Raw genomic sequence first — 21,059 nt, 5'->3', positions numbered from 1 at the left:
TCCAAACTGTTCTGTTTTGTTTAATGGTGAGCGGCAGCTGCTCTTACTGCCCCTCGGTGAGTGGGGGAGGGGATGTTAATAATGAGAAGTGTCTGCAGTGCTCCTCGTCTCCCTCATTTGGGGGGCTGCTGCTCAGATCCCAATCCTTTGCAGCATTGCTGTTCCTGCCCCCCGATGTGTTCCCTGAGAGATCTGCCCCCCACCCATTGCCCTTCTGAAGTCACCCTGCAGCCTGTGCAATAACTGATCTGTTATGGGCAGGAATCCTGAGCAGCAAGAGAACTGCTGCCCTGCAACCAAACCTAGGCCTTGGCCTCATGGGATCTTGCCATGGTGGGCTTCCCACTGCCTGCATGACAGCTGCCCTGAGAACCTACCCAGCCCCAGGAGGCGCAGAGTAGTATGCACATTGCATGCCTGTGTGCTCTTGTCATGTGTGAGAGAGAGCACGTGTGCATTCTTGTGCCCTGGGACGTTGGCCAGGGCAAGCTCTGAGCCCTGAGCCAGCTGGCTGCTGTGAGCTAAACCAGGACCAATTTCCTTGGCTCCTCGTTCTTCAGGCCTGCTGGTGATTCTGTTCTCGCTGTTTGTCTGACTCTCGCAGGCTGTCGGCAGTGCCTTCGGGGAGCACTTGAACCAGAAGCATCTGTATGAGCAGGCTGGACTGATCTTTGCCCGCTGCGGTGCATTTGAGAGAGCCCTCGATGCCTTTCTGAGCAGTGGCAGCTGGCAGCAGGCCCTCTGCATGGCCTCTCGGCTTGGTTACACAGCGGATCAGCTGGCTGGGCTTGCAAGGAGCCTGGCAGGTAAGAGTCTTTGGGTGCACAGAGCACAGGTGGCCATCTGGAGTCACTGGTTCAGTGTGGAACTTTCTGACACTTCACTGGGAATGTCAGATTATTTTTGCAGCAGAAGGGTAGGTTTTTCAGAGGCCAAGATCCTCAGGGAAAAAGGGCAGAGCATAGAGCTGAAATATTGCTAAGAGGTGTGCCATGCCATGTCACAGCATTCCTACCCAGGCTTGGTGTGCTCAGCTGCTGGGGAGGCATGTCATTCATTGCAGGAACCAGGACCAGCATGGGGGGGGATACCCTTGGATGCACCACTAGCCTGCAGCAAACAATCCCAGTGAGCTGTCTTCTGCATCCTCCTCTGGTGGAGGTGTGTTGAACTTCTCTTCTGACACACTTTGCCAAAACCACTTAGTTTTCTCACAGTTCTGCAGCAGCGAAGCCTCATGTCTCATCCAGGCCTAGTGAGAATGGGCAGAGCTCTTGCGCGGCTCAGCGCTATCCCCACATACAGGACTGCTTGTGAGAGGGAAGGCTGTGGAAGGAAGCGTATTCGCTTGTTCTAGAACAGAGGTCCCCAAAGTGTGGGGCGTGCCCCCCTTGCGGGGTGCAGAAGAACACCTGGGCCAGCCCCATGGAGGGGGGTGGGGAGGACGGACGGAACTCTGGTCCTGCCCCCAGCTGCCTCCCCAGCTCCTGGCCCCATTCCCAGCCTCAGCATCGACTCCACTCCCAGCCCCACACCAGCCCCCAGCCTGTGCCACTCTGTTCCTGGCCTAGAGCTGAAGCTGGGGGCAAGGTTGAGAGAGGAGCCACACCTGGCCGCGGCCCCGGCCACTGGCCCCCACCCCAGCCATGGCCCCACCCCAGCTGTGGCCCCAGGCTCGTCCCCTTACCCCTGTCCATGTCCCTGCCCCCAGCTGTGGCCCTGTTGCTGGCTTGGCGGGTTGGGGAGGGGTGGACAGGGGTAAGGGGGGTGTGACCCTCAAAAGTTTTGGGACCAGAGTTCTAGAAATTGCCCCAATAACACATCAGTGGGTCTAATGGTCCCTGTACAATCTGCTCCCCCATTCCCCACTCACAGTGTGACCAAAATGACTCCTTTGCAGACCCCACCCTCCTCCAGGCCCGGTAAGTGTAACTGTGTGTTGTGATACAGTGGGGTTGGCCCCAGCAGGGTGGCATGGCTCTGGGGCACCCTCCTCCCTGCTGGTTTGCCGGAAGCCCTTGGCTCCTGTGTGCCTGCTCTCTCATTGGTGGTTATTCCTGTTACTTAATGCAGCTCCCTGCGTAGGGAACGGGATTGTGACAGTGGCGGGCTGCTCCGTCCAGCAGACAGAGGTCTGACAGATCCAGTGGCGGGAAGTAAGGCATAAATTGTGATCCATGAGGGGAATTCACCACTGGAATAATTTTTTTTCATAGATTTAGTGCCAAACAGGACCATTGTCATCATCTAATTTGACCTCCTTACCAAGAGTCACGCTGAGTGTTCCATCACCGGCAGCTTTAAACCAAGAGCTTTTCTAAAGAGATGCTCCAGTTGAGTTGGGAGTTAATTCAGGGAAGTCCTATGGCCTGCGTTGCACGGAAGGGCAGGCGAGATGATCAAAGTGGCCCCTTCAGACTTTTAAAAATTTGACTCTTATTAGAAGCTGTGGGTTTTAAAACAGCTTTCTAAAACGCTTAACTGGATAGTGCAGCACTGGGACCCAGAGGGCAGGGCAGAGGGCTGGGAGTCAGGAGACCTGGGTTCTGGTCCCTGCCCTGCCCCTGACCTGTTGGGTGACCCTGGGGAAGTCATTTCTCATCTCTTCCATTTCCTTTCCCCCTCTTTGTGTGCAGACCACAGGCTGCTTGTGACGCACCAGACATCATGGGGCCCCAGTGTCAGTTGGGCTCTCTGGGTGCTCCTGTCATGTATGTGATTATTACTGATGAGGATTAGATGGCGAAGCTGCTGGGGAATTTTCACAGCACAGCTGCCTTTCCTCTCTCTCCTTTACGCCCATTTCTGGTCTGAGAGATGAGCGCTCATTGAGCAGAGAAGGGATGACTGTCCCTGCAGACCTCATGCTGGCAGTGGGAAGGCTGGGGCAAGTTCTGCATGGGCAAGATCTGTAAGGTCTGGCTCCAGTTTAAATAAAGGAAACCTCCATAGCTCTGACTTACACGCACACATGGTCACTCTCTCTCTCCCCTGGGCATAGGGAAGATGGATGCAAACAGGCTTCCTTCAGCCAGCCGGAAGAATTAGTATTAGTGGGCTCATGGATGCTACAGACTGCGGGTTCATTAGCCCCAATGGTGGGCACCCTTCACTTTAGATCAGGTCTCTTGTCTGGACCCAAACTCCAGCTATTCCTGAAATGCTTAATTCTGTCCTTCTTTTCTAGGAAAACTAGTTGAACAGAGGAAACATGCTGAGGCAGCCATACTCCTGGAGCAGTATGCACAGGTACCGTGCATCCTGGTGACACCCTCCCTTCTGCCTGCCCTCATACCGATCTCTCGACCCAGGGCTTATGTCCCCTCACTGTCATATAGACTCTCTCTGTTTGGGCACCTCTGACAAAAAGATTAACCAGCCTGGGGCTGAATAGAAGCTATAGGACAGGACAACAAAGCCTGTGGTGTGCTCCCAAGTGTTTATGGGCGGACTTATCAGGGGTATGGTTGAGCTGGGTTTAATAACTTTCAGTTGGCTGCCAAGAGACCTGAAAGGAACACGTCAGTGTCTGCTGCTGCAGTAGCTAGTGAAGAATGCTGGCACTGGATGTGTTGCAGTTTAAATCACACTTGTGTAGACACTTAAGTAGCCTTGATTTTTGCCCTCTGCTGTAAGGAACTTGAAGCCAGTCTCTCTTCTCACATGCCTGTGGAGTGAGCGAGTGCCCAGGAGTGATGTTGGCCCTGGCATGGCCGGGCTAGGTTTTGGGATGGCAGAGGGGATAGTGGAGGAGAAAAATCAACAAAACTTGGAGTTAAGATGTCCTTATGCTGAAAATATGTAGATGGCTTCAGGCAGGATTTCCTGGCACTGACTGCAGTACAGTTGTGATGGGAGCTGAGCTTGAGCGGTTGCAATCCAGGAGCCCAGTGCCCCATGCCAGAGGTAACGCCTGATTGTAGGACAGTAACCATTGCGTCCTTGGTCTCCTTTCCCCAGGACTACGAAGAGGCTGTGCTCCTGCTCTTGGAAGGGACCGTCTGGGAAGAAGCCTTAAGACTAGTAAGGACATTCCAAAGTACTAACTCCTAGAGAGTTCCTAGTGTGAGACTGTGTGTGTCTATCTCCTGAGAGAACTCTCCACTTCCTCACCTTGCTCTCTCCCCAGATTCACAAGTACAGCAGACTAGACATTCTGGAGACCAACTTCAAACCTGCTATCCTAGAAGGTGAGTCTCATTGTGAGGAGTCCTCCATGCGGGGGCTCTCTGCTTGTTTGTAATGGAGTCCTAGGGAATGTGGTGAGACCTGGCATCAGAAGATGTTTGGAAGGTGTTTCATTGGCTCTGCCTAGTTACAAGTGGATGGCTATTTGTAACACCGACAGTGGGCAGGGATGAACCGGGGACCTCTGGAGCCAAATGCATGAGCCTCTACTGCATGAGCAGTAGCCTTTTAGCCTTTAGCTAAGGCTGTAGAGCAGACGCATTAATATCTCTCTCTAAGTGGTCTTGGTGCCACTAGATGGGACAGAGCACCACGCCCAGGAGGTGTGTGGGTTACATACTTCCCCTAGCTGAGGAAGCGTGTCCCAAACTTCAGAGACTTCCCAGTTGAAATCCCGGATGAGCCCCCACTTGTAACACCGACAGACCCCGTTCGTCGGCGGACGGGATTGAACCTGGGACCTCTGGAGTTAAATACATGAGCCTCTACTGCCAGAGCTGAAAGCCACATGGCCGCTAGCTAAGGCTGTAGCAGACTCATTAATCTCTCTCTCAGTGGTCTCGGTGCCACTAGATAGGACAGAGCACCAGCCCCAGGAGGTGTGTGGGTTACATGTTTACATTTGACTCTGCTCAGCACAGCTTAGCATGCAGCAATGTGACAAGCATTTTTGACTCAGTCTTGCCCTCCTTGAGATCAATGGCAAAATTCGCCCAGACATCAATGCTGTGTGATGGGATTTATGTGCATGGGGGAGAGTCAAGCTGGAAAAGTAGGAATATTGTTGGTTAGTAAAGGAAGTGCATTGACAGAGCTGTGTGCAGGGAAAGTGTATGTATATGGAGGAGTTTCAAGGTGGCTTAGCCTTCCTTCTGCTGCTTCGAGGGCTAAAGGAAGGCCAGGCTGATATTGCTGGAGAATTCTCCTTCTCTTGGTGTTGGGGCTGGGAGTTGGGTGCTCTGTTCTCCTGAACCATCTTAATGACAGGGGAATAGAAGAAGAGTCAGAACTACTGTGGCCACGAGCCTTAAAACAGGAGCCTCAAGTTAGGCTTCTAAACCCCAGGCTAGGCACATGGATGCCTTTGGCACTCTGGGTTTAGCAAACTACCTTCAAGCTCCTGCTGGCTTTTTTTAAGCTTGGAATTTCAATCTATCCTATGTAATTCCTGAACTCTTCTGCCCCCACGGTGCTGAGCTCCTAGGCTTCAGAAAACTAACACAGCACATGTTAACAATACGAACACGGGTTGACTCTAGCACTGCTTCCAAAGGGGACTGAAGAAGGGTTTAAAAGTTTAGAATGTGCTTATTTATCTTTGGTCTGAACCTAACACCTTCCTGGCCCCTTTGCACCATCTGCTCTCTCTGCAGCCCAGAGAAATTATTTGGTGTTTCTGGATTCTCAGAAAACAACGTTCACTCGCCACAGAAAGCGCCTCCTGGTGGTTCGAGAGGTGAATGAGCAAGCCCGCCAAGGGCTACTGGGTATGTTTTTGAACCAATGCAGGTGCTCTAGTGTCAATAACTAGCGATGTCTTAATGAATTCCTGAAAACACCAATGATGTGGTTTCCTCATAGGCGCATAAGAACGGCCATAGTGGGTCAGACCAATGGTCCCTCTAGCCCAGTATCCCATTGTTGCCGGCCCAAAGGGCCCGAGGCGGAGCAACAGTGGGGTTCGTTGCCCGGTGTGCGTCGCACTAATTAACACACCAGGGTGGAGAAGCAAAAACCAGGTTTATTTGAGCCCAAATAAGGTGCCAGGGAGAAAAGCATTCTCAGATCCTGCACACCCGCGCGCAGGCGGGGTCCCAGCATTTATACCCCCCTTGTTTTTCCCCCTTTCTCCCTCCCCCTTGCAACAGTTACACTTAACACTATAATGTAGCTTGTTAGAACTGTTCTCATTCGCATGTTATCTATGGCCTTCACAGCACAGACGCATGCAGACTTTCCTCCCCCTTCTCCCCCCGTCTTACTGCCGCTTTTTGCTGTTTCGAGCTATCCTGCAGCTGCAAGCTGAGACAGCTGACAGTTACACATTTTGCTTGCTGTTTATTAGCATCTTAGGCTGGTTAAAGTTCACAGCATGGAAGAACTTTGGTTCACTCAGGCCCAAAGTCACAACTTTGATTCACTTAGGCCTAGGGACACCAACACCATCTTCTGACAGTGGCCAGTGCCAGGTGCTTCAGAGGGAGTGAACAGAACAGGGCAATCATCGATTCCCGGCTTCTGGCAGTCAGAGGCTTAGGCACCCAGAACAAGGAGCTGTGTCCCTGTCCATCTTGGCTAATAGCCATTGATGGACTTATCCTCTATGACCTTATCTAATTCTTTTTTAACCTAGTTTTATGGCCTTCACAACACCCCCGGCAACGAGGTCACAGGTCGACTGTGCATTGTGTGATGAAATGCTTCCTTTTGTTTTAAACCTGCTGCCTATTAATGCCATCGGGTGACTCCTGACTCTTGTGTTACCTGAAGGAGTAAATAACACTTCCTTGTTCACTTTGTCCTCATCATTCATGATTTTGTAGACCTCTATTATATCCCCCCCTTAGTCGTCTCTTTTCTAAGCCAAACAGTCGTCTTGTGCTCTCCTTGTGCCCTAATGTAAATGGCTGTTGCTGGGGTCTGCTGTAGCTTGTGAGTGGCCTTCTGGCAGGGACAGCTCTAGGCATTTTGCCGCCCCAAGCATGGCAGGCAGGCTGCCTTCCTCTGAAGCCGCGGGACCAGCGGACCCTCCGCAGGCACGCCGCCAAAGGCAGCCTGCCTGCTGCCCTCACGGTGACCAGCAGAGCGCCCCCCGCGACTTGCCGCTCCAAGCACGCGCTTGGCATGCTGGGGCCTGGAGCCGCCCCTGCCTTCTGGTTTTATATTTCTTATAAAAAAGATTTTTTACAAGACTCAGAGAATTAGGGCTAGTCTACACTTACCTGCCGGGTCGACGCGGTGAGTTCGACTTCTCAGAGTTCAAACTATCGCGTCTAATCTGGACGCGATAGTTCGAACTCCCCGCGCGCTCCGGTCGACTCCGGTACTCCACCACTGCAAACGGCGGAGGCGGAGTCGACCTTGGAGCCGCGGACTTCGATTCTGCGGCGTCTGGACGGGTGAGTAGTTCGAACTAGGGTACTTCGAATTCAGCTACGCTATTCACGTAGCTGAATTTGCGTACCCTAGTTCGACCCCCCTTCTTAGTGTGGACCAGCCCTTAGAATGTGACCTGTTGATTTTATTCACTTTGAAATCTTTGCATTTCCTGCTTTACAATTTAAATTTTTTCTTCAACAGAGCTGTCAGTGCGGCAGCTTTCCTGAGTTATACACTTCCACATCCATGTAAAAGCCCCACAGGAAAGGACCATATTTTCCTTTCCACGCTAGCCAGTTGGGGTTTAGCCATGATCTGGGCACATGCTACATTGTAGAGCCCCTGTTAGAGGTGAGGTTTCTGGTTCACTCCCCTTTTGCCAGTTCAGGAAAGCCCATGGGGATTATTTTAAAAGAAAGCTACTCCTCCTCCTTCGAGTCTGTGTCCCTGTGTGCCCACACCTATGAACTGGAGACTGTAAAGTGGTGTCCACTGGCCCACATCTGTGCAGTGCAGCTCCTGGTGCTCCCAGATAAGGAAGTGTGGCCCAGCTGCCTCTTAATACCTTTTCAAAGATCGAGGCAGAGCGATTGCATGTCCATTTATTCTTCTTCGAGTGCTTGCTTATGTCAATTCCATGTTAGGTGTGTGCGTGCGTGGCTGCCAGAGATTTTTTGCCTTAAAGAATCCGTAGGGCCAGCTCTGGCACCCCCTGGAGTCCCGCACTCGTGCCGTTATATGAGGCTCCCCCAGTTCCTTCTTACTATCCATGCGCTCTCTCAGTTCCTTCTTACTGCCCATGACGGTTGCTGGAACATCTTTCTCCTTTATGATAGCAAGTGTGCCTAGTGGTTTTTCTTCTACAGTTCTTGTACATAGTTATTTCTTAGTGTTAGTAGTTAGTTAAGTTCAGATAGTTAGTAGTCCCTTCAGGGACATTTTGTGCTCCGTTCTCCTGGCTTCAAACTGTGTTCCACCTGTCACAAACGTATGCCAGTCAGCAACCCCCACACAAGCTGTTTAAAGTGTCTGGGGAAGACGCACATCAAAGACAAGTGCAGAATTTGTAAGGGCTTCAGGTCGAGGACACAGAGATCCATCCAAAAGCCTTGCTGATGAAGGCGGCACTTAGACCATCCTCAGAACCATCCCACTCTGATGTCGGTACCGAGTGCTCCACTGGCACCAGGCTCACCTCGGCACCATTCACCATCACTATTGTCGAGCAAGTCACGCAGGAAGCAGCGCACACATCAAGGGCGCTTCCCTGTGCTAAAGAAAGACGACGAAGGGGTGGCAGGCAAAGGACCCATGTCGGGCCGTTTGCTCTCTTTAGAGTGGTGAGAGGCAGCCTCTCCACCAGGGCTCCAAGCCCAGTAAGGGAACCACCTCTGAAACCCAGGAGCAGTAGGGAACCCTTACACCTGGTGGTGCTTTCAATGTCAGAGGTGTTTGAGGCGGCCAGGGACTTCTTGGCTCTACCAGTGCCACCCACACCGCAGGTCTTGCCTCCAGCTGCAGAGTCAGTGAAGGCACTCCCTTCCAAAGGGGAAGCCCACCATGGGCCCACCGCAATGGTGACTGGCCCAACGCCAGTCCCCAGAGGCCTGACACCGGTTGACAACACCGCAGCCCCAGTGACGTCCGTCTCAGTCTCTCCGACACTGGTCGTCCTCTCGGCACCAGTTGCTGACGCTGCGGCGCCAATCACCAACCCTTCGGCACCAGACTCCAACGCCTTGATCCCTGACTCCATGTCACTCTCCGCTGTCTCGGCACTGATCTCTTCCACCTGGCACTGCTCCCCGGCCCCCCATCATAGCCAACGGTGAGAGGCTCTGACTTAAGTTCCCTCTAAGCTGCATGGCCATGCAGCTGCCTATTAAGCTCTGCACAGGGGCTCAGGGCTGCGGCGGGGACCTGCCTTGGCCAGGGGAGAGGAGTCCCTCCCTCAGCCCAGCCCACCCCCAGCGGAGCTGCCGCGGCAAGGGAGAGGCGCCTCTCCCCCGGCCCCAAGCTGCTGTGCTGAGAGGGCTGTGGGGAGTCCTCTTTCCCCACTGCAGCCCTGGGGCAGCCTGCACCAGAAACCCATCATCCCTGGCCCCACCCCAGAGCCTGCACCCCCAGCTAGAGCCCTCACCCCCTGCACCCAACCCTCTGCCCCAGCTCTGAGCCCCCTCCCACACTCCAAACCCCTCGTCCCCACCCCACCACATGAAATTGGTTATGTGCACCAATGTGGAGGTGATGCCCGGGGCCCCCCCGCCACCACTCCTGGTCCCAGATTGCTGCTCCGGGGCAGTGCCAGGGACCAGCTGCCTGGGGCTGCCAGAGCAGCGGCCAGTGCGGCTGGGTCCTAGGCTTCCCCAGCTGCTGCGCTGGTCCTGGGGTCAGCATTGCAAGATTCATGGTGGAGGTCACGGAAAGTCATGGAAGCCGTGACTTTCCGTAAATGATTCGCAGCCTTAATTATAATATCTGGGACTCCATGGCTAAATTTAAGGACTCCCTGCCACAGAAGCTCAGACAAGAGTTTGCATCCATCTTGGAGGAGAGCAAGCCAGTGGCCAGAGCCCCTCTCCAGGTAGCGCTGGATGTGGCCAATTCAGCGGCCTCCACAGTGTCCATGCGATGCAGTTCATGGCTGCCATCCTCAGGGTGCAGCAGTCTATTCAGGACCTCCTATTGGAGGGCACTGCTCTGTTTCCAGAGCAGACATACCAGGCTGCATGGCCTGAAAGATTCCTGTGCCACACTTTGCTTCTTGAGCCTTACCCGGCGAAGGCCTCTAGGAAACATTTCCGGCTACTTCCACCGCCTAGATTTTTGGGTCCGCCTCGTCTTGTGGCAGAGCTCCTACAAGAAAAGAGACAGAGGCTTTAAACCCTATGCCCGAGGACAGTGTTCCAGTCTGGCCTTAGGATCCATTTCCCCCATTCGTTTTTGAACCATTTGTCTCCTTTCTTCAGTGCATGGACCCAGGTGACCTTGGACCGTTGGGTGCTCAACACCGTAACACTGGTTACACCCTGCAGTTTTCCTCACTCCCTCCTTCCCTCTACAGGGACCCTTCTCATGAGCATCTCATCCAGGAGGTGGAAACCCTTCTACGCGTAGGGGCCATAGGGGAAGCTCAAGATATGAGGGGAAAAGGGTTTTATTCCTAATATTTCCTATCCTGAAGGCCAAAGAGGACCTCAGATCCATCCTAGACCAGCGTGGCCTCAATAAATATCTCAAGATGTTGAAGTTCCACATGGTCTCCTTGGCCTCCATCTGCTCTCTGGATCCAGGAGACTGGTACACTGCCCTCGACTTACAGGATGCCTACTTCCATATTTCTATTGTCCGGGGCCCATTGGGCACAGGAGATTCCTCTGATTTGTAGTGGGCCAACGCCATTAACAATTCACAGCGCTGCCCTTCAGCCTTTCGTATGCTCCAAGGGGCTTCATGGAGTGTATGGCAGTAGTGGCCGCTTTCCTGAGACGTTGAGGCAGATCTACCCAAACCTCAACAACTAGCTTGTTAGAGGCAGATCACAAGCCCAGGTTCAGCGCAGCCTCTATTTAGTGCGGTCCACCTATCGGGATCTGGGCCTGCTTATAAACGAGCAGAAATTAACTCTGACTCCTGTTCAGCGGATAGAGTTTAGAGGAGCAGTACTCGACTCCACCCAGGCCAGGGCCTTCCTGTCAGAGTTCCACTTCTGAGCCGTGTTGGACCTCATTGTGCACGTCAGGGCAAACCCACTCACAACCGCCTGGGTATGCCTCAAGCTGCTAGGCCACATTGCGGCATGTACTGACGTGGTCCAGCACACACATCTACCCCTGCAGACATGGCTGGCATCTGTTTACACTCCGAGCAGACAGTACTGGTCTTCAGCCCTGTTGAAGACCTTCCATTAGAACAGCCCAAGCTCTTCAGTGCGGATACAGACTCCTCACTGCGTACCCTTAAGGATTCAAGTCACTGGGAATTTGACAAAAAGACATTGTAGCAGATCTCAAACACACAGCCTTCCTGATGGTTCCAATATCACCCACAGCAGGCCTCTTCTAGGCCTTCGGAGCCTTTCGGGGGAGATCCAAACCTCATAAAAGAGGACCACCCCTCTACCACTACCCAGTCAGCAGCACCTTCTAACAGACAGTTTTGACAATGTGGTCAAGAGAACTGAGCAGCCTATTTCCCCAGATCCTCTGCTGTCTACCATCCATCCCCCTTTCGGGGACTGATTATCCCACTTCCTGTCTGCCTGGAAGCACATCACTTCAGAAAAATGGAATCTAGAGGTGGTTGATGTGGAATATTCAATCCACTGCCCCGTCCCTCTTCAGGAACCCTTCTCATGAGCAAAGAATCCTGTGGCACCTTATAGACTAACAGACGTTTTGCAGCATGAGCTTTCGTGGGTGAAAACCCACTTCTTCGGATGCAAGCAGTGGCTACCCCTCTGATACTTCTCATGAGGAGTTCTTAGAGCAGGAGGTCCAATCTCTCCTGTTCTTGGGGGCAATCAAGCCAGTTCCCCCTGAGGTTCAGTTCTATTTCAATGGTTCTATTCCAACTATTTCCTAGTTCCCAATGGGGCAGATGGTCAAGACTAATACTTGATCTCAGAAAATTGAATACCCGTGTCCTTTCATAATACTTCAGGGTCGTGACACCAGCCACCATAATTCTATCCCTAGATCTGGAGGACTGGTTCGTCATCCTCAATCTCTAGGACACCTACTTTCTTGTAGAGATCCTCCCCTTCCACAAGCGTTTTCTACATTTCCAGATAGGCTCACATCATTACCAGTAATGAGTCCTCCCCTTTGGGGCCTTTACAAAGGTCCTCTCGATGGCAGCAGCCCATCTGCGTCAGGGGATCACCACAGAAATCCCATACTTGGATGACTCACTCCTCGGGGTCCATCAGTTCTAGAGGGCCAGTCAGCAACCTCAAAGGCACTAGCCCTATTTCATTCTCTGGGTCTTTGTATCCGTCTGAAGAAATCTACACCGACTCCAGTCTAGAGGATACACTGCATTGGAGCCAGATTCCCTAACTGCCAGAGCCTACCTATCCAAAGAAAGGTTCTCCACCATGTTCAGATTTAAACTGTACACTACAAGGCAGTCTGCAAACAACTGCAAGTACCTCCTTACAACTCCTAGGCCATGTGTTGGCATCTATGTTTGTCGCATCTCATGCAAGACCATGCCTCAACTGCCTTCAGATGTGGACAGGCACAGTCTCTCCACATGCTTAACAGTACCCCTGAATTCTGGGCTTTCAGCTGGTAGAAGGACCCATTGCCAGGCTGCAAGGGAACCCCATTTTCACACTCTCCACCATCAAAAGTCCTCACAGTGCACTCCTCTCTTTTGGGTTGGGGAACCACCTTCAGAGCCCACAACTCAGGGCAGGTGGTCCTCACAAGAGATTATGCTTCACATCAACACCTTTGGACCAAGAGCCATCTGCTATGCTTATGAACACTTCCTTCACGACATACAGGGCCACTCTGTCAGGATAATGCTGGACAGTAGGGCAGAAATGTGTCATATCAACCAACAAAGCAAGAGCAAGTTTCCATTCCTTATGTGTAGACTTGCTAAAATTGGAATTGGTGCTTTTCCCATCAGATAGATAAGCCATCGAGAGTTCTTCTAGGCCTCCAGAATACAATTGCAGACTCCCTAAGCAGGAACTTGCGTCATTCTGTCTTCCAGAGCATCTACCAAAAGTGGGGTCTCCCCGGAGCGGACATCTTTGCTCCCCCAACCAGCTTTGCTCCAAGGGAGGACACAACTGCAATTAATTGGGAGATGCCCTGATAACACCATGGAGCCATATTCTGCTGTACATTTACTTGCCTCCACCTATAATTCTCAAGACCTTGATCAAACTGCGACAAGAAAGAGCAAGGCTTATTCTCATAGCATTGTCATGGCTGCGCCAGGTGTGGTTCTCGAACCTCCTTCACCTCTCTGCCTTCCCCTGAAAAAGGGTGTCCTGTAAACCTACTATTTGCAAAACTTACCTGCAGAATCAGAAACATTTCCATTCCTGACGTTCTCTTAACTCTTGTCAAGCCTCAGAAGTTCTTCTCTCCTAGATCCTAGACTACCTGTTGGACTTTGACACCAGTTTTGTCAGTGAGCTCAGTCAGGTTCATCCTTCCACTTGGCCATCAAGGGCTTTTCAGTGTTTGCCCTTCCTATTACAACCAGGTTCCTTAAGGGCTTCCCTCTGTATGGAACCTGCTACCCCATAGGACCTTAATTTCATACTCAGCACTTTAAGGAAACCAGTAACTATCTGTACTCTCCTGCACCTCATTCCTTATAGCTATCACTTTAGCTAGACGAATGGGAGAACTTGGTGCACTCATGGCAGACACACCGTTGACTACTTTCTACAAGGATATGGTTACACTATGTCCTATCCTCATTTTCTCCCTAAGGTTTCTTTGGAATACCATGTTAATCAGGAAATTAGTCTGCCAGTGTTTATCCAAAGCCTCATGCCTCCAGACAGGAATCTAACCTGCACACACTACATGTCAGAAGGACTTTTGCCTTCTACTTACACAGACCCAAGGCCTTCAGTACCTCTCCCAGACTCTTTGTATCCTTTGCTGAAAGGATGAAAGGGCAGCCCATGTCAATGCAAAGATTATCAACATAGGTCTCGGGTTGCATTTTAACATGCTGTGAGACTGCCAGAATACAGCCCCCTCATAAAGTGACAGCACACTCCCCTGTAGCTCAGTCCACATTTATAGCCTCTCTGAAAGATGTTGCAGTTGAGGAAATCTGCAGGATTGCAACTTGGTCCTCATCCATACATTTGCCAAGCATTGCACTATTTTACCAGCTTTCAGAGCTGACATGTCACTTGGTGAGTCCTCCAGTCTGCCTTAGATTTGCCTCCTCACCACTCACCTCCATGTTGAGTTACTGTTTGGGAGTCTGCTACGATGGAGCACCCAGAAGGACACACACTCGAAGGAGAGACTATTTACATGCACGGGAATGAGTTCTCCAAGATGTTTTATCCCAGTGGGTGCTCTGCCTCCTGCCCTCCTTCCCCTCTGCCGTGGTGTGTCTGACTTGGTGGTTGAGAAGGAACTGAGTGGCAGTGGGTCTGCACCTCCCTATGTGCCCTGTATGGGACCACGAGGAGCTGCTCTGCCAGGTCCGCAGACACTGCTTTACAGTCTCCCGTCAAGAGTGTCTAGGTGCGCGCATCCTTCTGGGGAACACTCATACTAGCAAAACATTTTGAATTCAAGGTACTGTACAGGTAACTAACCTCCTCGTCCCGCTGCAGGGGTAAACATAGCCCAGCTAAGTCTCTGTTCCCTCTGACTTCGCTGTTGAAAGATCATGATCACCACCAAGGGTCAGGGGATGAGGGCCCTATCTTACACCTGCCCTCTACCATGTCCTGGGGGAGCCTGACTGGGACAGGGGCTCTCCCAGTGCCACCAGGGGACTGATCCAGCAGTACAGGTCCCATGTAAGACTGTTTCTTGTGGAGGGAAAGTTGGAGATAAATGGGGAATGGTCCCATTCTCCATATTTCCATGGTACTTCGACTTCTCCAGACAGACGCTGCTCGGAGCTAGGATGTCCTGTGTCCCACCCCTGGACTGCCCATTGGCATCTCCTGCTCTCAGTGTAACCATGTGCTGTTGTTTTTTCCTCTGGTGCTTGTAAAATAACCTCCACCTTCATTGGGGATCGGGGGAAGGTCTAACTTGTTGCTAATTTGTTTTGCAGATGATGAGACACCAAACTGTCTGGAGGCAGACCTTATTTCCGAAACCAGCAGCATCGTGACAGCCAGTGACATGAGTGGCAAATACTCGCACAGTAACTCGAGGATATCTGCGTATGTCCCTGCCCTCAAACCAGATTGCAGCTGTTCATGGTGGAATGTGTGGCTGGATCTAACTCCATCTGCACACTTACGCAGCGATGGACTCTCACTACTACGGGGCTATGGGTGCAGACGGGAGAGTGCACCAGCAGTTTTAGAACTTGGTTTAAAAAGCAGAAATGTGCTGCAGGCAAAGCTGGTCCTGCAGGCTGGGTCAGAGTTTCTGCTGCAGTCCAGCCCCTTAGTGCCATTCTAGTGACACAAGCAGCGGGATCTGTCCAGCTGCCATAGAAGTTGGTACAGCCCCTGTACAGCAGCTGCTTGGCTACTCTAGGGAGCACCAAAGCAAACAGACCCATCCTCAGGACCAGCTCCTTGGCAGCCACACCCAGCAGGCAGTGGGTGCAGGTGGGAAGCCAGTGCTCAATCTGTGCCTTGGCCTGCAGCCCACCTGTCTTTTGCATGTTTTAGCAAGAGGTGTACGTACCCCGTTAAGATGCATTTGTTTGCAGGCTTTATTGGGGGGGACGGAGACCGGGGGGCGGCTGGGGATTATGACTTCCTCTTGTAAGAGGAAAAAGAAATGCTGGTTGTTCTGTCCCGTTCTGTTGCCCATCGTGATATTGGACATTCCTTTCTTGTAGCCGATCCTCCAAGAACCGTCGCAAGGCAGAGCGCAAGCGGCACAGTCTGAAGGAAGGGAGCCCTCTGGAGGACCTGGCCCTTCTAGAGGCCTTGGGAGAAAATATCCGCACTACTGAGAACATGAAGGGTAAGGCCCCCTGGCTGAGCCAAGCCAGCATCCGGCTGTCCGAGGCCAGATGCCACCTTCTGGTCTTGAAGGATGGGATGCAAAGAGTAGCTACTGCCCAAGCCTCGAGAGTGGGGGAGGGGGTGGCTGAAGAGAGCAGCCTCTTCCCCAGAGACACCTTGGCAAGGAGCCAGGATCAGGACTATTGATTGGCTTTGCTAGTCCAAACCTCTGCAGCTGTCACTGCTCTGATGAGTAAAAAAATAGTCCCAGCCCCCAGGTGTAAAGAATCAGAGTGAGATGAGCTGGGCTGCGCTAATGTGAAGAGAGCTCCCCTCATGCTGAGCCCACCTGGCAGCAGGGGTAACAGCAGGAAAGCAGCAGCTATGTTCCGCTGCTCCTTTCGCCCCGTCCCCAGCGCTAGAACAGCACCGCACCTTGCTTAGGGAACCTGGTGGATTGCTGTGATGGAGCTTTCTCTGATCTCTTCCTCGCAGGTGAAGTGCACAGCTTATTAAAGGGACTTGTGCTCTTTGGCTATGATGAACCAGCCAGGGAGCTGCAGCAGGCCCTGGAAGAAGCTTTGCAGTTGATAGAGAGGTCACTCCCAGAGATCTGGACCACAGACCTGCAACAGAATCCTGCTAACCCAGTAGGTGCTTGCTCCCTGATGGCTGTGACCTGAGTTGCTGTTTGCAACTTACGGATTTGTGATGCTGTGGTATCGTTTGTAGAGACAAACCCTGGAGTCTTTAACTCAGATAAACTGACTGGAGTCGGTCGCATGTAGGCCTCCAGATCTGCCCCTTGTTGCAGTATGTCAGATAAACCTCCTAGATGAAGTGGGCTGTAGCCAACGAAAGCTTATGCTGAAATAAATTTGTTAGTCTCTAAGGGTAGGTTTACACTTACCTTCCGGGTTGACGCGGTGAGTTCGACTTCTCGGAGTTCGAACTATCGCGTCTGATCTAGACGCGATAGTTCGAACTCCGGAAGCGCTGCGGTTGACTCCGGTACTCCACCACTGCAAATGGCGGTGGCGGAGTCGATGGGGGAGCCGCGGAGTTCGACCCCACCGCGTCTGGACGGGTGAGTAGGTCGAACTAGGGTACTTCGAATTCAGCTACGCTATTCACGTAGCTGAATTTGCGTACCCTAGTTCGACCCCCCTTCTTAGTGTAGACCAGGCCTAAGGTGCCACAAGTACTCCTGTTCTTTCTCCTAGACAGTGTATTTCTATAGGAGTGCTGCACCTTCCCACTGCTCAGACCCTTGGCTGCCAGCCAGCATGTGCACTGCCTGCTGTCTCCGGTGCTGGTTAGGAGTGATCTGACTGGATCGAGAGAGCTAGGGGACTTTGATGGCTTGTGTGTTCCTTCCATATTCAATGCGCTGACTTCATATTAAAACTTTGTGTTAAGTGAAGCAATTGGCAGAGTCAGTGCAATATACTCTTCCTTTACATGTTTATAATTGAGCAAAGAAATCTTTATAATGGTTGAACTGTTAATTCAGGATGTTAACCGCTAACATGTCTTACCTCCACTGGACTTCAAATATTAACGTTACCAATACAATCACTTTAGTCTCCGTAGTGCCCTTGCTCTTGTAAAATATGTACATGCCCCATGATGAATGGGACAGAAAAGGAGGAGATGGAGAATTAAATCAGACTTCCTACAGTATTGGCAGCCCCAAGTGGTCAATATCATGACAAGCTTAAAAAAATCACAAAACTCTTTAAAAATATGAAAATGTGAGAGGTTTTTTCCCATGCTTTCTGGTTTCCCAGCCTTTAGGGTTAACTCAGGTCACATTTTGAAACTTTTCTCTCTAAGTACCAGAGCTAGAAACTTATTTTTAATGCAAGTTGAGGTTCTCCTGCAGTCACCTGCCTCTAAGAGCTGGGTCTTTAAGACAGACACACATATCACAAGACTTGTGATTAAAATCTCAAGAATTGGCAACACTGCCACAGCAAAGGGGGCTGGCACAGGGGTGTGGAAAAGATCTCACGTGTGGTCCTGAAGTCCAGGTGCTCCAAAGATGCCATTCCTGCCAGCCCCTACTGCTATCTTTGCACAGGGCTTCAGTAGGCTCTTTCAGTGTTAACCACCAGCTCTTACAGATCACTGACAGAGTGGCTCCCAGGGTGCTCTGTCTCCTCTGGTGGGGCCCTCCGATTGCAGCAGTGTTGTGCAGCTTTACCTCCCTGCACTAACCTCTATGCAACAGTCTCATCACACAGTTTGTCACAGAGCCCTGCACTGGTTCTGAATCTGATAGCAGCTGTCCGGGCAGCCATGAGTTCAGCTGCAGATGGATGGATACGTGCTATTAGCATCATCTGTCAAAAATGCCAAGCATTGTCATGGGGGGAGGGGCAGGAGTGCAGATCTCCCTTTGAAGCCAATGCCAATATCAAGCAAGCTCCCATCCTGCAAAGGGAGCACTAGCTACTTCAGTGGCAACAGGCAGAACTGCCAGTTGGGTGGATCTTGGGGAGCTTGGTTTTGGAATCTTCTGCTTCATTGTTATAAGGACTTGAGTATTGCTGATGTGCCAATATTATCTATTCTACAGGTCCTGGGCCCCAATTCAACGGCAAATAGCATTATGGCTGCCTATCAACAGCAAAGAATTGCAGCTCCTGCAGTACAAGGTTAGTTAAAGCATACGGCATACTAATCGTAGGTTGCAGGATATCTCCACTGGTAACGTCATTAGGGCTAGCTATGTTACAGGGCTATGGCCTAGTGATGCAGTTTGGAGATTGATTTGGTAGGTCAGTCGTGTTTCTGTCATTAAACAGATGTGTCTCTTGTAAGGGTTACACTTCTCCCTTCATGAATTCCTGTGGCAATGTTGTTGTGCTAGGAGTGCATGGCACTTACACCTGATTAGACAGACCAGGTTCCTGCTTCACAGGAGCTGGAAATCTAAGGCGAAGGGAGATTATTTAGGTGGTCTGACTTAAATCATAAATCATTTATACCTGCTCTTTTTCACTAATAAAAACTCACCTGGTAGAGTTCCCCCCCACAACTTATCTAATGTTGTTTTAAGATGAAATGCAACCAAGTTAAAGAAACCCAAAAGTAGCTTGTGAAATGCTGAAAAAGGAAGACATTGCCCCATGCACTCCTGGATGAATGTTTACCATTGATGGCCATTGCTGGGTCAGGACCTTGAGAAATCAGAGCTATAGGCTTCCTGGGCAAAGCTGGATGATGTTTTTTTGACACACAAGATTTTTAGTCAAAAAATGCATTTTTGGTGCCCCAAAGCTATCTGTAAATTTGGGTTGATGAATAATCGTTTTGGTCAAGAAAAAACACAATTTAAAAGTCTAAATTCAAATGTGGCCCGTTTAAAAAAAAAGTCGGAAAACACCCATAAGTGATCAAATCAAAACAAAAATGTTTAGGGGTGGGGGGAATTATTTTTAGTCATCTAAAATGTTTTGGTTGACTTGAAAAAACTAACTGAAACACCCTACTCCCCCAAATCTAGTTTCAATTGACCCAAAACATTTCAGTCGATTCAAAACAAAATTTGAGTCTTTCATTTGATGGGGGAAAAAACTGAAAAAGTTGGTTTGGTGTCATATTAAACTGGATTTTTTTTTTTTATTTGATCCCTGCACCAAAAACTCCATTATTCGCTCAACCTTTTTCCTAAGTCTTCTGCTGCCAGGGGAGATCTCTCAGCTAGAATAAGCATTGGCTCAAAAGAACCCAGCCCATTCCACCGCATCATTCTGCTCCTTCAGAACACTGTCCAAATGAGGTTTCTAAGGTCAGGCTTGACAAAGCCCTGGCTGGGATGATTTAGTTGGGTTTGGTCCTGCTTTGAGCAGGGGGTTGGACTAGATACCTCCTGAGGTCCCTTCCAACCCTGAAATTCTATGGTTCTATGATTATCAGTGCTATGGAAGGTGTTAGATGATGATCAGTGGAATCCTATGACTATAGGGCAGCTATAGCACCCCCTCCATGCTGCCCTGCCAGCTGCCCACCCCTCTTCTGGAAGGGCTTCAGGTGAGAGGATAGCTATGTCTTCATGCCAACTAGGTGCATGACATCCTCACTGTAGACTTCCAACAAGAAGCTGGTTGTGTTAACGTGTGCTATGATGTGTTGCCTGTCCACTGAGAATTGGACTGAGACCACTACCTTATCTCCCATAGCTAGAGTAATAGGCCTATAAAGACCACTAGCCAGGACCCCTTTCATCATTACTCGCACGGAAAGGGTGTGTACTGCTTTTCCCACTCCTCTGTTGGGTGTTAGCATTGCAGAACCCACACAATGGAGGAGGGTGAGCTGGGTTCTTCCATCCTCCCCCTACTGGTTACACCTGTATTAACCTGTTGCAGTGTTGGTGTGCACTGGGGTCCTGAAGAATTTGCTTTGGCCTGAAGAGCATGTATTGCTAGCGAGATCTACAAGAAGGAAAGAATCCAACTTGACTAGGTCCCACATTGGGTTTGCAGGCTTACTGTCAACAGAAATGTTTTCCTTGTGTGAGTGGACACGTTTGAGGTGGAATAATTGAGCTGGTGAACTTAGAACTCCACAATGCCATGTTTGGCTTTCCTCTTTAGAGCAGCAGTGCACTTTTAAGAGGAAAATGAAAAACTAAAATGTCAGGAGCAGGGATAGTTTATGGGCTTTGTCAGAAGGCATTTCTTTGCCTTGCAACAGAGGGGGTTTACTGGTGGCGATGGTTGTCAGACTATCTGGAGCTGTTCATGACTGTGTGCGCCTATTCAGGGCAGACACCCCAAACTAGTGGTATGTTCTAGAATTAGATTTCACCAACCACCCAGTAACAAACGTGAACTCCTGAAGCACTACAGTAGTCTTACCATGGAGTCACAGAGGGTCCTCTTGGGCACTCCAGTCTACCTTGCTGCCCAGGCAAGCTGGGACTAAGTGATAAATGGTCACTTACACCAAGAATCACAAAAGATTCAAGTTGCTCTCAGTCCCAAGAGACCAGTCACTTACCCCCAGGTCTGTTTGTATCTCACACCAAGGACAACGTTCATAGCCAATTCTATAGTAAACTAACTAAGGGTTTATTAACTAGGAAAAAGAAATGAGTTAGTTACAAGTTAAAGAAGGCAACCGATAC

The 21,059-nt window shown here is 50.7% G+C and overlaps 1 protein-coding gene across 1 annotated transcript in view; it reads left to right on the top strand.

Moving 5' to 3' along the window:
- LOC120407631 (elongator complex protein 1-like) overlaps positions 1–21,059 on the top strand; it is a 126,160-nt gene that overhangs the window by 103,309 nt on the left and 1,792 nt on the right. The window contains exons 28-36 of the mRNA XM_039543395.1: positions 605–806; positions 3,188–3,249; positions 3,961–4,023; positions 4,130–4,190; positions 5,562–5,675; positions 15,070–15,181; positions 15,814–15,941; positions 16,418–16,572; positions 18,504–18,582. Coding sequence (XP_039399329.1) covers positions 605–806; positions 3,188–3,249; positions 3,961–4,023; positions 4,130–4,190; positions 5,562–5,675; positions 15,070–15,181; positions 15,814–15,941; positions 16,418–16,572; positions 18,504–18,582 — 976 coding nt within the window. The remainder of the gene's footprint in view (positions 1–604; positions 807–3,187; positions 3,250–3,960; positions 4,024–4,129; positions 4,191–5,561; positions 5,676–15,069; positions 15,182–15,813; positions 15,942–16,417; positions 16,573–18,503; positions 18,583–21,059) is intronic.

Source organism: Mauremys reevesii, linkage group 6 (genome assembly GCF_016161935.1).
Source record: "Mauremys reevesii isolate NIE-2019 linkage group 6, ASM1616193v1, whole genome shotgun sequence".
Lineage (NCBI taxonomy): Eukaryota > Metazoa > Chordata > Testudines > Geoemydidae > Mauremys > Mauremys reevesii.
This window is presented reverse-complemented; position numbering and strand designations above follow the sequence as displayed.